At 37.8% G+C, this 15,532-nt stretch overlaps 1 protein-coding gene across 1 annotated transcript in view; it reads right to left on the reverse strand.

Annotated features, from left to right (window-relative positions):
• The window catches only part of Xpr1 (xenotropic and polytropic retrovirus receptor 1), a 142,718-nt gene that overhangs the window by 59,274 nt on the left and 67,912 nt on the right, over positions 1–15,532 (reverse strand). The window contains exons 3-4 of the mRNA XM_034512918.2: positions 13,621–13,722; positions 1,860–2,083 (exon numbers count right to left, since the gene is read on the reverse strand). Coding sequence (XP_034368809.1) covers positions 1,860–2,083; positions 13,621–13,722 — 326 coding nt within the window. The remainder of the gene's footprint in view (positions 1–1,859; positions 2,084–13,620; positions 13,723–15,532) is intronic.

Genomic DNA, 15,532 nt, shown 5'->3' on the forward strand with positions numbered 1-15,532 from the left:
TTCTGCTGAATTATTTCTCAACTGGGTTCTTCTTTAAATGTTACAACATTAAATCATCAAAGAAAATTATGAAATTGATGGGAAAGGTATACTTAATAATAACTTAGATCATTGTAGATATGGATTTCAAGTACTTTGTATTTAAAAATTACAACACTTGCTGGTAAGTGTGGGCACACCTTTAATCCCAGCAGAGGCAGGCAGATCTCTGTGAGTTTGAGGGCAGCCTGGTCTAACAGAAGTACTTCAGGACAGCCAGGGCTACACAAAGAAACTTTGCCTCAAAAAACAAAACAAACAAACAACCCAACATTACAGAGAAGACGTTATTTATTATTCTGAGATAGTCTTAAAGCCTACACAATCTGTTTTCAACTCCCTATATAGCTGAGGATGGTCTTGAACTCTTGATTCTTTTGCTTCCATCTGACTAGTGTTAGAATTATTAGCATGTGCCACAACAGCCAATTTTAAGCAGACCCAACCTGGGGCTTCATGCATGCTAGACAAGTATTCAATAAATCAAGCTGTGTCACCATCACCACAGGTAAACATTTGTTGTGGAACTTTTACTTTTTAGATGTCCTGTTGTCTTACGATGAACTATCCATTCATTGTAAGTTATGTCCAGAAAATAAATACAAAGTGGTATATCAGACTCAAAGATGTAAATGTTTATTATTGACCTGTTTTGTAATTATAACAAATTACAAATGCATGAATTAGGATTTATTTTAGCAAATATGGATGTTCAAAATTTTCATACTAGGTTTAAAAAATATTGATATAGCAGCCTAGAATTTTAGCCTTTGTATCTAGCTAGTATAATCGAACTTAATTTTTTTATATGGTTACTTTAAAATGGAAATTCTTTTAGTGGCAAACTAAAGAGAGAAGCTCTTTTGTTTTATTATGGCAAGTTGCAAAAATGTTAGCTGTCCAGTTGCTTTTCTTTGTTTTATTAGTGCTTGTTATAGAAAGATCCAATACTTTTCTGAACTTTAGCTATTGGTTAGGAATATAAAGACTTACATAATCAACATTGTAACAGACATTTATTTTTGTTCATAAAAGAGTTTAGCCGGGCGGTGGTGGCGCACACCTTTAATCCCAGCACTTGGGAGGCAGAAGCAGGTGGATTTCTGAGTTCGAGGCCAGCCTGGTCTATAGAATGAGTTCCAGGACAGCCAGGACTACACAAAGAAACCCTGTCTCGAAAAACAAAAACAAAAACAAAAACAAAAAGAGAGAGAGAGAGAGAGAGAGTTTAAATATGAAGCAAACTGCTAGTCTCTGAGTCATAAGATACCCCTAAGTACTGCATAATTTTTTTTTTAAACTAAGTGTGCGTGTGTGGGGGGCTCAAAGCTGATTTGAGTATCTTCCTCACTTGCTATCCACTTTATATTACTAAGGCAGGCTGTCTTGCTGAGCCAAGAGCTCTCTGCTTCTGCTAGTCTGGCTAACCATACTCTCTGGGAAATTCTTGTCTATCTCCTGTATGTAGGAATTATAGGGGGCTGCATGCCTGCCTGGCTGTTATATGGGCTCAGGGAACCTGAACTCCAGTGCTCAGACTTGAATGGCAAGTGCTGTATCTGCTGAGCCATCCCTATAAAAGATTGTGTACGTGTGTACACACACACACACACAAACTGCTTAAAAACAAGTCTTGTTAATAGTTTTATTTCTTCTAATACATTGTTGTTAGTTTTTGTTTTTCCACAAAGACATCTTAATTCCAAGAGCCCCCAAGAATAAAAATTATTTCAGTCTTTAGGGGATTCAATATAGATCAAGGTAATTCACTTACTGGAATCTTATTTTACAATGCCAATCTGTAGGGTAAAACTAAGCACCTGATAGTTCTGCAGCAGGATGAGACTGAGGTAGAACTCGCTGAAGGCCAGTTTAAGGTCTTTAATATTCCTATGTTGGACACGCTCCTCGTGGGACAGATGGAACACTGGCTTTCTGCGTTGTCGCAATGTTGTGACACCAGTGCTTTCTTTCTGCACATCCAGTGATGACTGAAGCTCATTCTGAAGTGTAGCAAACCTGCGTTGAGCCTCTGCCAACTTCTCTGTAAGGAAAGAGCATTATCCAATCAGGTTAAAGATATATATGAAAACAAAACCACCATACATATAAAGCTTTTTAAAAATCTAAAAATAAAATAAAATGTATTCATCTACTAATCTTTTTTTTTTTTTTTTTTTTTTCCCCCCAGAGCTGAGGACCGAACCCAGGGTCTTGCTTGCTGGGCAAGCGCTCTACCACTGAGCTAAATCCCCAACCCCGCATCTACTAATCTTGTATTAAAAAGTGATAACCATGCTCAATATTGAATCATTTTATTGAAGTCTAAATTTTTCTTGATTATACTAATTTGCTTCCCTAGAATTTCTAGGGAAAACATTATATAAGATATGTAGAATGTGATAGGAGAAAACATTTTGGCCCAAAACCTGTGCATTTTACCTCAAACTTTCCTCCCTGTAAAACTGTTACTGTACCCTTTGTTTTCATAAGACAATGTAGAGTCACTAAGAGTAAAAACATAAAACAGTACAATTATTATGAATTTGGAAAACAGTTTGGAGTTCTCAAAAACTTAAAAAAACGAAATTTACTGCCGGGTGGTGGTGGCGCATGCTCTTAATCCCAGCACTTGGGAGGCAGAGGCAGGCGGATTTCTGAGTTCCAGGCCAGCCTGGTCTACAGAGTGAGTTCCAGGACAGCCAGGACTACACAGAGAAACCCTGTCTCGAAAAACCAACCCCCCCCAAAAAAACAAACAAACAAACAAAAACAACGGAATTTACTATGTGATCAGCAACAATGATCCTAGGTATATATCTAACAGCATTGAACATAAAGTACCTACACAAAACCTTGATACATAAATAAACATATCCTCTTATCAGCCAAATGTCTATCAGTTGATGAATGGGTAAACAAAGGTAGCGTGCTGTATATACAGACATATATACAGAATGGAGTCTCAGGCACACAGAAAACTTACATGAACTATCCAGAACAGGGAGACCAGAGACAGAAGTATATTAGCAGCAGGGAAGGAGAACTGTAGAGAGGGGAATAAGGGGTTGCACGTCTTTAAGGAATGACAAGAATGTTCTGGAATTATATAGGGATGATTTACAACATTGTGACTACACTTAAAACGACACATTCTAAGAGAGTAAATGCTGGGGCTAAGGATACAGTCTAGTTAGTAAAGTGCTTGCCTGCATGCATGAGGCCCTGGGATCTACCCCTAGCCCGTAAATAAACAGATAACAAAACTGATTTTTTGTGTTATGTATCTTATTTTAAAAGAGCTATGTAAGAAACATTTCTGGGGGTCCAGCAAAGGGCTAAAAGCATTTGATGCCAAACCTGACAATCGGAGTTCAATACCCAAGACCAATATGGTGGGAAAAAAGAACTCCTCCAAGTTATCCTCTGACCTCCACAAACACACTGAGGTACATGTGGACACACTAAATAAATGCAGTTTTTTTTTAAAAATTTAACTTCCTCGTTCTACAACTTCCTACACAAACTGGACTGGAATTAGAGCTTGAGGTTGTGCTTGCTGTGTCTCCCACTGAACCTTATCACTTCTCTACAAGTTTTTCCAAACCACACTAAAACTAATGTATCATGTGTTAAAAACTAGACTATTTCTGGATAGATGTGTTTTTGTTAGACATATACAGTTGTACCTCAGTACAACAAGGACTGGTTCCATGACACCAAATCTGCAAGTGTTTCTACCAGATAGAGTAATATTTGCAGGTGACCTATACAAACACCCATAGACTTCAAGTCACCTTCAGGTGACGTATATTTATACAGCCTTTTAAACTCTCGGTCACAATCAGATGGTATTATGTAGTTGTAATATGGAGTTTTCAAAACATCTAGCTGACAACAGTAAAAGCTTTCTGAACATGTAATAACCAAAATTTAATTTAAAAAATCAAGCAAGACAATGAACCAGTAGTTAATTTGATAGTGCTCATCCAGGGTGCATTGCACTTCATTTGAGCCTTGATTGTGAACACACATATCCACTCAGCTCCAAACCAAGACTACTTGTGTGTTATGAAATACAGTGCTTTTTCTGTATATACAAGGTTTCTTGCTCCTTGAATCACAATGGTGTAATTACAGGAAAGACTGTCAGCATTTTCCTACCACCATCCCTCTAAGTATCATGTAAGTATTAAAATAGTGTATATTTAGGTTGTACTGTTAGAATATTTGATTCAAAGGTTGCTATGATCTCCTTCCTTCATAGACACAATGAGTGTGTAGCTGCAGCAAGTAAAGACAAAAGTCCTTTACTATTTCTTCAGTATCACTGCTGATATATATCACCATCAGTTTTTAAAAATGTTTATATTTTATTTATTTATTTGTTTGTTTGTTTGTTTGTATGTTTTTCCCTGAGACAGGGTTTCTCTGTATAGCCCTTGGCTGTCCTGGAACTCACTCTGTAGACCAGGCTGGCCTTGAACTCAGAAATCTGCCTGCCTCTGCCTCCCAAGTGCTGGGATTAAAGGCATGCGCCACCACTGCCCGGCTAAAATTAAAATATAATTACATTGTTTCCCCTTTCCCTTTCCCTTTCCTTCCTCCTACTCTTCCCACATACACCCTGTTCTATCTTCAATTCATGACTTCTATTTCTTTAACTGTTAATACAGCTGTCTTTCTACCTACCTATCTTCCTAAATATATAACTTGCTCATCACAAACATCATTGCCTAAAGCCAGTGCTATATTGTGTACATGAACATTATTTTACAATCTTTATTATGTTGTCTTTATGATTTGTGTGTGTATGTGCGCGCGCACACACACACACACACACACACACACACCCCTAGAGGTCAGAGAAAAACTGTGGAGCTGGTTCTCTCCTTCCCGCCCTATGTGAGTAGTAAGAGTCAGCCTAAGGTCTGAGGCTTGCATCATTGAGTGACAGGTACTGAGGTCCCTCAGTAGCCCCATAAACATCCATATGAAAAGTTAAACTTAAAAATAATGCTATACACTAAAGCTAGTATTTATTTGAGAAATTAAGAGTAATATTTTTATTTTAGGGTGAGACACTCTGTTATGGATAAGTGGCTGACTTTGAACAGAGGAGGTAAGGCACAGACAGCGGCACTGCAGTCTCTACTACAGAACAGGATATGCAGGAAAGTCACTTTGGCAGGATTTACTCTTAATAACTGTGATGGTGTGAAAGAAATTCAGCTTAACTGAAAATGAATTTCTGGCTATGAAGACCATAAAATCAATTAAATTAAAATAACTTAATTCTGAACACGCAGTAAGCTAAAATAAGCCACTATAATAGTTTGAATAATTTTTTAAAATCTTCAAACAAATAATATTTTGAGAAATTTGTTACTGTCAATTAAAAGTATTTCCTTGTGTTGTCTGAAACTTCTCATTTAATCTCAAAACTTAAAAAGTGCTACATGACAAAAGATCTTGTATTACCTGCTGCTATTAAAAATGAATAGTTCATGGGGGAAAATATATGATTATAAAATTACTAAAATTTCCTTATCAAATCATACAAATCATACAGTGGTCTATTTACTCACCCTATGGCAACCTTCTCAGTCCCAAAATGGGCAACCATATAGACATTAGGCTACAAGTAGGATTTCCATACTGATTGTGATACAGAAGAAAGAACAATGTGGTAGAGGGAGCTAAGTGTAAGTTCCCAAGAACACAATAAAACTTTAAAGGTGTCACAACCACACAGCTGAAAGACAAAAGGATGGTGAAGCCTATATACACTGTCACTTAAGGTAACACCTGACTTTGCAGAGAGTTGGATAACTCTTGGAAAATACAGATTTTTTTTTTTTACGGTTAACCAAGTGTTCTGTCCCATAGTTGCTGTTCTTCTGGACACAGTATCTTCACTGACACAAATCAATACAGCCCCTAGCACCTGGTATGCACCTGAACACCTAATAATGCACATATTCAACTACATTCCTGGCAGTGCAGCTACTCACCTGGTAAAGACTACTCTTGACCCTCAGGTACCATTCCCACTAACCACTGGGACTACCTAGATGCTTAGGAGCAGGTTGATTACAGTGGTAAGTTTCCAATAATAAACAGGATCAATTAAACCACCTTTGTATCATCAGCCAGCTAATAAGAATTAATATATTTACTCTGATGAGCTTAATTAGTTTTTGCTAGAAGAGCAAAGCAATTACATTGTTGTAAAAAAATTAAAGAATATTTCTTTACAAAATATAACTAGTATCTTAGACTATTTTTATTGCTTACTAATTTTACAATGTTACTATCTCACTGATTCAGTGTAAAGACTTCATTGATTTTTTTTTAAATGCAAGGGAAACTTATGTTGGATCATCATAATCATTCAATATAGTTACTCTTATTACATTATATGCAGTTTTTATACTGCTTTCATTTGGGATCTGAACACCTGGAACTGCACACCTCAGATGCAGAAAGACCTAGAACACTAGGTCATAAAACTCCATTATGTTTGTATATTATAATAGCGCCCCAGGTTTAGTAGGCTCTGAGACCTTAGCATAACTGACTCCATGATGGAGTACGCTACCCAGGCTGTAAAACTAAGCATGGAGTCAGCACCGTCTGCCAAAACCTAAAACAAAGGCCTAATCCATCCAAGTCCATATGGTGGTTTTAATAGCTATGGCCTCCAAAGACTCATGTGTTTGAATGCTTGGCCCATAGGGAGTGACACTATTAGAAGGTATGGCCTTATTGGAAGACGTATGTCACTGTGGGAGTGAGTTTTGAGGTCTCATTTGCTCTACCCAGTGTGGAATTCAGTCTCCTCCTGGCTATTTTCAGATCAAGATGTAAACTCTTGGCTCCTCTAGCACTGTGTCTGCCTGTACGCTGCCATGCTTCCCACCATGACGATAATGCACCAAACCTCTGAAACTTGTAAGCCACCTCCAGTGAAATGTTTGCCTTTGTAAGAGTTGCCTTAGTCATGATGTCTTTTCATTGTAATAAAACCCCTTCTGGTAAAGCCTCAAAATGTACTTCTGGCTTCTGTAGTTCTGCTTCTGGTTAACTAATTATTGTTAACTGAATTATGTCAACCCAGAACATGGTTTTTGTGTTTAAAGGCTCACCCTAAGAAAGGTTCAGGGTTACACTGGGATCCCAAACACCCAGTGTAGCTGTCGGCCTACTAATAAGGACTTTCTATTGGTTTAGCCCCATGTCTGAGCAATCTTCTCTGTTGAGTAACCTACCATATGTGTCACATTTTATCAGCTGATGGAAACCCAGGCTGACTGTAACTTTACTGCATAGTACCTCAGTAAACATGTGTATGCAGGTGTATCTTTGAGTAAGCTAACGAGATTCTTTTAGGTATATATTCTGAAATGTTACAGCTGGATTACACAGTTGTTTCCTGCTAGGCCTCCATTCTAATTCCCACAGTAGCTAAGCATCCTAACCAACACCTGCTGTTTTCTTGATGATATTCTGCATGGAGTAAAATGCAATCTAAATGTAGTTTTAATTCCCATTTCACTGGTGGCTGAAGCTGCTGAACATTTTCTCCAGCAATCTTTGTACCGTCCCATTTGCTAACTGCAGCTGCTACCCTTCCTCATGTTACAGTTGCACTATTTGTTCTCTAGGCATTTCCCTTTTTGAGTTTTTACATATTCTGTTGAATACACAACTCTGAAACATTCTCTCCCATCCAACAGGTTGTCTTTTCACCCTGGTAACTGTTTCTTTTCTTATTAATAAGCCTTTTTTGGTTGGGTGTAAAATTCTATTCATTAATCCTTATTATCCTTAGCTACTGAAATCCTAGTTGTCTATGACTCTATCTTGAAGAATTTCCACTATATTTCCTTCTGCTAGGAATTTCAGTTTCCGGTCTTATATTAAGATCTTTAACCTATTTTGAATAAAATTTTTTGGTAGAGTATAAAATAGGGATCTAGTTAAAATCTTGTATATATGCATTGCAGTTTTCTACACACATTTGCTAAAGAGTCTTTTTCCCAGTGTCTGTTTCAGTAGTCTTACAGATTCACATGCTTCTGGTTGCATGGAAGTATTTCTAAGTCTTCAGGGCCATTTGTTTATATGGTTGTTTTGTGTTAGTACCATACTATTTTTGTTACACCATGGCTGGATAGTATAGATATAGATATTGTGATGCCTCTGACACTGCTGTTTTCGACCAAATGGTTTTGTCTACTGGGGTCTGTATTGAGAATTTTCATTTCTTTAAAAACACAGAAATATTATAAGACTATGTTTTCATTTTAACCCCAGGTGTGAGATGTGGAGCTGTTTCAGACTGTCCACAGCAGCTGACTATGATTTGCCTTATGCTCTAGCAGGGGCGTGGTTTTGCCAGCTGCAGATATTTTGGGGGAGGATGTGATGTTTGGAATTCTGAGGAATCTTCACAGAGTACATAAATGCTATAGCATCTCAAGAGTTGGGGAGTTGTTGGCTGGTTGGTAGTTGGATGCTGCTATTGGTTGTGGTTTATTAAGTGTGCACAAAAAAGAAAGGAGGAAAAAGAGAAGAAGGAAGAAGAGGAGGAAGAAGAGGAGGAGGAGGAAGAGGAAGAGGAAGAGGAAGAGGAAGAGGAAGAAGAAGAAGAAGAAGAAGAAGAAGAAGAAGAAGAAGAAGAAGAAGAAGAAGAAGAAGAAGAAGAAGAAGAAGAAATAATTAGATATCTTGACAATAAAGATCAAACTTGCTTGCTTCAAGGAACTCAATGCTCCCAATCAGCAGGAAGTCTAACAATATCATGACACCCTTTCCTACCCCCTGACTTTATTTGGGGATTTTTCTCTCACCTCTATGCTTCTTTCTCTCCTACCTGGTGTTGGGGGTTGAAAGAAGAGAGGTGGAGAAGGGTGGAAGAAAAAGGAACCCTCGACGTAGCCAAAATCCCAGCTACAGGTGTCTTTTGTGTTTCAGATAATTTTACAATTGTTTTTTCTATTTCTGTGAAGAATGGCATTAGAATTTTGATAGCATTGCACTGGGTGTAAAGAATGCTTTGGCGAGTATGATCTGCTAGTAATAGTAATACTTCTGCTAACGCATGGACATACGAGAGCTTTTGTCTCGTCGCGTTCTTTCTTCAGGGTTTCAGAGTTTCACTACAGAGCTTTAGTGTGTGCAGTAAGCTTATGGCCGTCCTGTTCTCACATCCATACCCTCTCCTCTTCCACCCTTTCTGATTTGACCTGACTGAATGAGGCTGTATTCCCAGCTCTTTGTAGTGAGTTCACTCTTGGCTATAGAATAGCTATTACTTTTTCAATGCTTCCTTTTGTAACTTGCTGCTTTGCTACATTTATCAAACCAAGAATTCTGGTAGAGTCTTTAAAGTCTTTCCAGTGTAGGATTATATTATCTGCAAATATGGACAATTTGACTTCTTCAGTTTCTCTTTGCATACTTTTTCTTTTCTCTTGTCTTAAAGGTCTGGCTAAGATTCCAAGCACTACGCTGAATAAGAGTGAAGAGGGGAGATGGCCACCTCTCATTTAGAGAAAATGCTCTCAGTTTGTCCCTATTTATTATGTTGGCTATGTATAGGGTTGCCATGTGCAACCTTCATTGTGCTGAGGTACGATTCTTCTATTGCTAGTTTGTTTTATTCAGGGCTTTTATAATGAAGGGATGTTTAATTATTGAAATGATCATGTGATTTAGCGCTCTTGATTCTATTTATATGCTACTGAAATATTCTTGCATTCCTGGAACAAAACTAACTTGATCATGCATGAACTTTTAAATGTACTGGTGAATTTGGCTTGCAAGTATTTTACTGAAGATATTCACATTTATGTTCATCTTGGAAACTGGGGTCCCTCATTTTTAAAACTCCCCTCTTTCCTCGTGGTCTTTCAATTGTGAAAACCTTTCTCTAGAAATATAAATAATTGCTCTTTTAAAATTAAACAAAAGCATACAGTAAAAAATAAGAAAATAATTTATGTCAGGTTTTCAACTGAAAATGACTTCTTTTAACAAGTAGAATTAATTTGATTATTTTATAAGCAAGTATATGTTAGCTTAGGAAGGTTAAATCATTTTTTAAAATTTTAAAAGTAAACAAAAATTTAAAACTTAAGGTTACAAATTTCAAAATATAATCAGTTGATGAAATTGGCACTTATTTATTTTTGGCTTTTTGATATGATTAGAAAGATATAAATTGGGAGGTATTGGAATGTTTGGATCCATTTTTAGGTATTAAGTCATCAGTGAGATCTAAGCCAATGAAGGTGAGCTAATAAAAATAAGCTCAGCCAGGCAGTGGTGGCGCATGCCTTTAATCCCAGCCCTTGGGAGGCAGAGGCAGGCGGATTTCTGAGTTTGAGGCCAGCCTGGTCTACAGAGTGAGTTCTAGGACAGCCAGGGCTACACAGAGAAACCCTGTCTTGGAAAAAAAAGAAAAAGAAAAAAAAAAAAAAGCTCAAATAGGTGGCATACACTACTATGCCCAGCACTGGAAATCTCCTGTCAGGAGGACGGATTGTCAGAGACTAACTTGGGTAAAGAGTGAGATCTCCTCTCAATTCTGATCAAAACCCATGCGTTACTTATGGTTTCTCTTGGGCTTGAGTGTCCAAGGACTGCAGTCCATAAGACAATCTGCGCTGCAGGAAGCAGCTAATTAGGGAGGAAAGTGATACTGTCTCCAACAACTGCCAAATTCTATTTCTGCCAATCATGTTTTCATAGAACCATTTCCTGACCTGGCAAAAATTTAGTCAATGACTATCAATTTGTATCCCAATGGCCCTGCCAATACACACAGATAAGTCATTAACCCACAGTGTCCAAAAAAAAATTAATAATAGCTAACCGAAAATAACTTTTGAAAATTGACTTACTCAAAGATATCACGTTTTAAACTGAATTTTGCAACCCAAGATGGGTCAAGACTGGTGCTCAAAGCCAATTTGTGTTGGCTGTGGTGGTACATGCCTTTAATTCCAACACTCCTAAGGTAGAGTTAGTCCTATCTTGTGAGTTCAGGGCCAGCCTGGTCTAAATAATAGCAAGTTCTAGGCTAGTCAGAAACTGCACAGTGATATCTTATCTTATACAATAGATTAAAAGCAGAGAATACTGTTTGATTAAAAACATTTAAATTATTTAAACATTTGTATATTCACACTTATAGATACATTTAAGTACACATAAAATATGGAGGTCTAGTTGGGTATCATTCTGCATGCCTTTAATCCTGGCAGAGGCGGGGATATCTCTGAGTGTACAGAGCAAGTTCCAGGACAGCCAGGGCTACATAGAGAAACCCTGTCTTGTAAAAAAAAAAAAAAAAAAACCAACAACAACAAAGGAGAATGTCTGTATATTTGCATGCTTAGTCATATAGTAGATTTTTTTCTATAACTCAAAATTTATCTATTGCTAAGAGTTGATATTTATCTTTCTTTTTAAACTAAGAAACACTATCTGTTGTAACACAAACTACCAATTTAGATTTGATCAGGGATCCCTTCTAAAAACATCACAGCAAAAGAAAAATGTCAGTAGACTTCACCTTACACACCTTTCACTTACAGCCTTAGATCTTACCTAACAGCATTTTCTTAATGTAGACACACTCTTTCCAACACTCTTACTTCTGTATCATGGTAACTAAAATACCAGATAGAAGCAGGAGGCAAGATTTGTTCTGGCTCAAGAATTCAAATCTGAGCCCAGCAGTGGGAAGAATGGCAGAGCAGTGAGAGGTGGGGGCTGTCCACATTGCTCGGAACAGCAAGTGGAGAAAGTAGCCAAGGGCTAAGGTTAACCGTCCACTCCCAGTGGCCTGCTCTGCTATTCATGATCCACCTCCTGAAGGTTCCATAGCCTCTCAAGACAGCACCCCAACTCAAGAACAAAGAGTTAAACATGAGTTTGTGAGAGGCAGTTCAGATCAAACCAGAGCCACCTCCCACAACAGCTGTCCTTCTCTCTGACTCCACAGCTGGTTCTTCCTTGACCTTTTAGCTCCCAACTGGAAATCACGTTTCCTCGGGCCACTGCAATTCTTTCCGAACAATTCTCTCTTGAAGACCTATCCATGTTTTCAAACATGCTGGGACAAATGAACACAGAAGCTTGCACTGGGATTTACTAATGTGGAGAACAATTCTGGGCAAGTGTGGCCAAGAGAGAAATACATCAAAGTAGAGTGGAACCCAGAATGGAACGTCCACGTTAGTAACTAAGTCACCAGGGTTATGCAGAAGTTGAGATGAAGCTTTAAATGGGAGCTGGATATCTCCATTTTCAGGGAGCGACCAAGAGTTCAGCAGCAAACTCCAGAAGATACCAGATGGTCAAAGATCCATTTTGCAGAAGAAACAGCAGTGCTGATGTTGAAAAACAATGGCACCAAAAGAAGGCTGGATCTAGCCTTTTAAGGTTTTGGCACCTCTCCATCCAATCTCCCACTGCGTCATAAAAAGAATAATCAGGCCCATTTGAGGGCTGCTGAGAGAACATCTGAGTAAGATGCTTCCAAAAACCATACACGAGCTAGGAGGGAAAAACTCATCCTTTGAAAAAGAAACTAATAAAGCCATGTTAATAGTCATCCCTGGACTAACCCATACTAGTGTGGGTTTTTGTTGTTTGTTTGTTTGTTAATGAGTATGACAGTACTAAGACTTTAAAAGGTATTTCCGCTGGACGGTGGTGGCGCACACCTTTAATCCCAGCACTCAAGAGGCAGAGGCAGGTGGATTTCTGAATTTGAGGCCAGCCTGGTCTACAGAGTGAGCTCCAGGACAGCCAGGACTACACAGAGAAACCCTGTCTCAATAATAATAATAATAATAATAATAATAATAATAATAATAATAATAATAATAATAATAGGTATTTCCAAAGCCTTTGCCAAGAGAAGAAAGAAATTCATTATTGACCATTACATCCAGTAGGTGATTCAAAGAAGGAAGGAGTAAATTCAGCAATGTACGAGGGAATACAGGATGAAATCTCTGAATCTAACGCACTGATTTGATTCTGTACTCACAAAACCATCTATTTCTCAACTGGGCTCCACAAGATTTGTGATGCCTAAGGCAATGGTCTAGGCGATCCATTATAAGGACATTACTAATCTCTATTTAAAGTACATTAAAACACAAACTTAAAACAAGCTACACATACAAAAATAGAAGTTAATACTTTTTTTCTCAAACTCCAATAGCACTTTGCAGATTACACTTTGGGGACCAGTACCTCAAAGAGATGCAGATAGTGTTTTAGCCAATGAAAGGGCATAAAGTTAACCTAAGCAATAATCTAGAGGTGGCAATACAAACTTATAAAAAGATAAAATCAAATTTATAACTCTGAAGGTCTTATAACTTTAAGGGAACCTAGGCAACTTACATAAATTGTAAATACTAAGGTGTTAGACATGTCCTTAATCCATCCAAACAAACCCATTATTGTAGTATAAGCTAGCATATGGTAACTTCAAATGACACTGAACAAGTCTGAGGACATCGGAGAATGTTTCTTCTCTTTGTGGCTACTCACCTGAATAAAATGTGTTGATTTTGGCAAGTTCCTTTTCACAGGTTTGGAAAAACTTTTCTTCAAACTTGGCAAAATATCTCTTAACTGTATCCTCATCTGTAACTGAAAAGAAAAAAAAAAAAAAAAAAAAAAACATTCAAATTTAGGGCAGAGGGCCAACTGGGGAAAGTAGGGTAAAAATAAGACTGGCTTCTTAGTCTTCAGAACTACAAGAAGATGCCTTGTATGTAAGTACCTGGAGTGGGAAGAGGCTAATGCAGGCGCACTACTGCTATAATAAAAGTTACCATGTCAACAAGAGAAATGCTCTAAGACTTCATAAGAGGGAGAAACTTCTGGAGGCAGTTCATCAAGAAGGTTCAAGGGCTGGCAGTTGAACTAAGTAGAATTCACTTAATCAAAAAGGAAAATGACATGTTCCAGAGAAGAAGAAAAAAAAAATACAACAACAAAGACATAAAGAAGAGAAAGTGCAGGGTGTTTCTGAAAAAATTGGTTAGATTTGCATTTTATGTCATATCGGTACTCATATTTTTATTTTAGCTGTACAAAGAAGGTGGTGTGGTCTGACAGGTCCACAGTGTTGGTCAGAAGCATTCTAGTAACATAATGACTCAAACAAGTCACCTGGACAGTGGGTAAATGACAGCTGACATTTTCAGGTCAAACGGTGACTCCTAAAAATGCCACTTAGTCACTTGTGTGTTGATATAGCTTGTCAGATCTGTCTTCTGGGATCATAAATATCTGTATCATAAATCTAGATATTTTTAAAACATGAAGTGGGCCAATGATATATGCCTTTCTGTAGGCTAGATCTACTTTGTGAGATTTGTCCTAGAACCTACAAACTATTAAATCTACTGGAAATGCAGAATAAAGAGCTTCAGGGGCCTCCAAGACCATTTTTTTTTCCATGTGAAATTTGACTAGATTTCCCAGATGTTAAACAAAATATAGAAACTTTGAATTTTTGGACCTAGAGTGCCTTAACTTAAAATGTATAGACAAAGAATAGTCTCCTTTCCATCCCCAAACCCCTAGAATGGAAGTGCAATCCCAGAAACCTTTACTCAATCTGTGTAAAAATAAAATGGCATTTCCTTAAGAAACATGATACACACACAACACATATACACACTCATTCAGCACTAGAAATACTTTAAAGAGAGATACAAGGGTCTAACAGTTAAGAGTTGTCATATCTGATCAGTGAGATGGTTCAGTGGGCAGAGGTACTGGCCACCAAGGCTGATACAAACAGTGGAGAGAGAACAGACTCTTCCAAGCTGTCTACAGCTGGAAAGTGTCCCCCCCCCCCCCAAAATAAGTATAATAAGAGAACTTTTAAAAATGTTATCAAATCTATTCATTTAAGTCTAAGCATACAATGTGGAACATTGTATTGATTCTTCAGAAATACACGGATGACTACTTTCTGTGCTTAAGTAAATGTAGCAATTAAGGTATAACAAAGGCTAGCTCCTCAAGGCCACTGAGAATCATTTTCTTTTCACAGCTAAAGCAGGCCCAGCTTTTAAAGGAAGCTGACCCTGAGTTAAGGAAATTCCATGGTAACAGATGCTGCCCTTAGAATAGCATCTTGCTCCAGCTAATTGAAAATAAGAGCAAATAAATTATTTTCCTACATTTTCCATTTTAATTTTACTACCTACTGTCAAAAAAAAGAAATCCCCAAAGCAGAGAGGAACCTGGTTATATTTCCTGCAGTTCTCTACTAACATTAACACACAGTGGCAAAGGCCAGCAAGGTAATTTAAATATAGCAAATATAGCTTCTATTCTTAAGAAGAATCTTGCTCTTGCTCTCTTGATCCCTCTGTCCCCTCACCCCTTTCCCCTTCCCTTCCCTTCCCCCCTCTCCACAAGCTCATGGCCAGCCTCTACTCTA

This window comes from Arvicanthis niloticus, chromosome 10, assembly GCF_011762505.2.
Source record: "Arvicanthis niloticus isolate mArvNil1 chromosome 10, mArvNil1.pat.X, whole genome shotgun sequence".
NCBI classification, from domain to species: Eukaryota; Metazoa; Chordata; class Mammalia; order Rodentia; family Muridae; genus Arvicanthis; species Arvicanthis niloticus.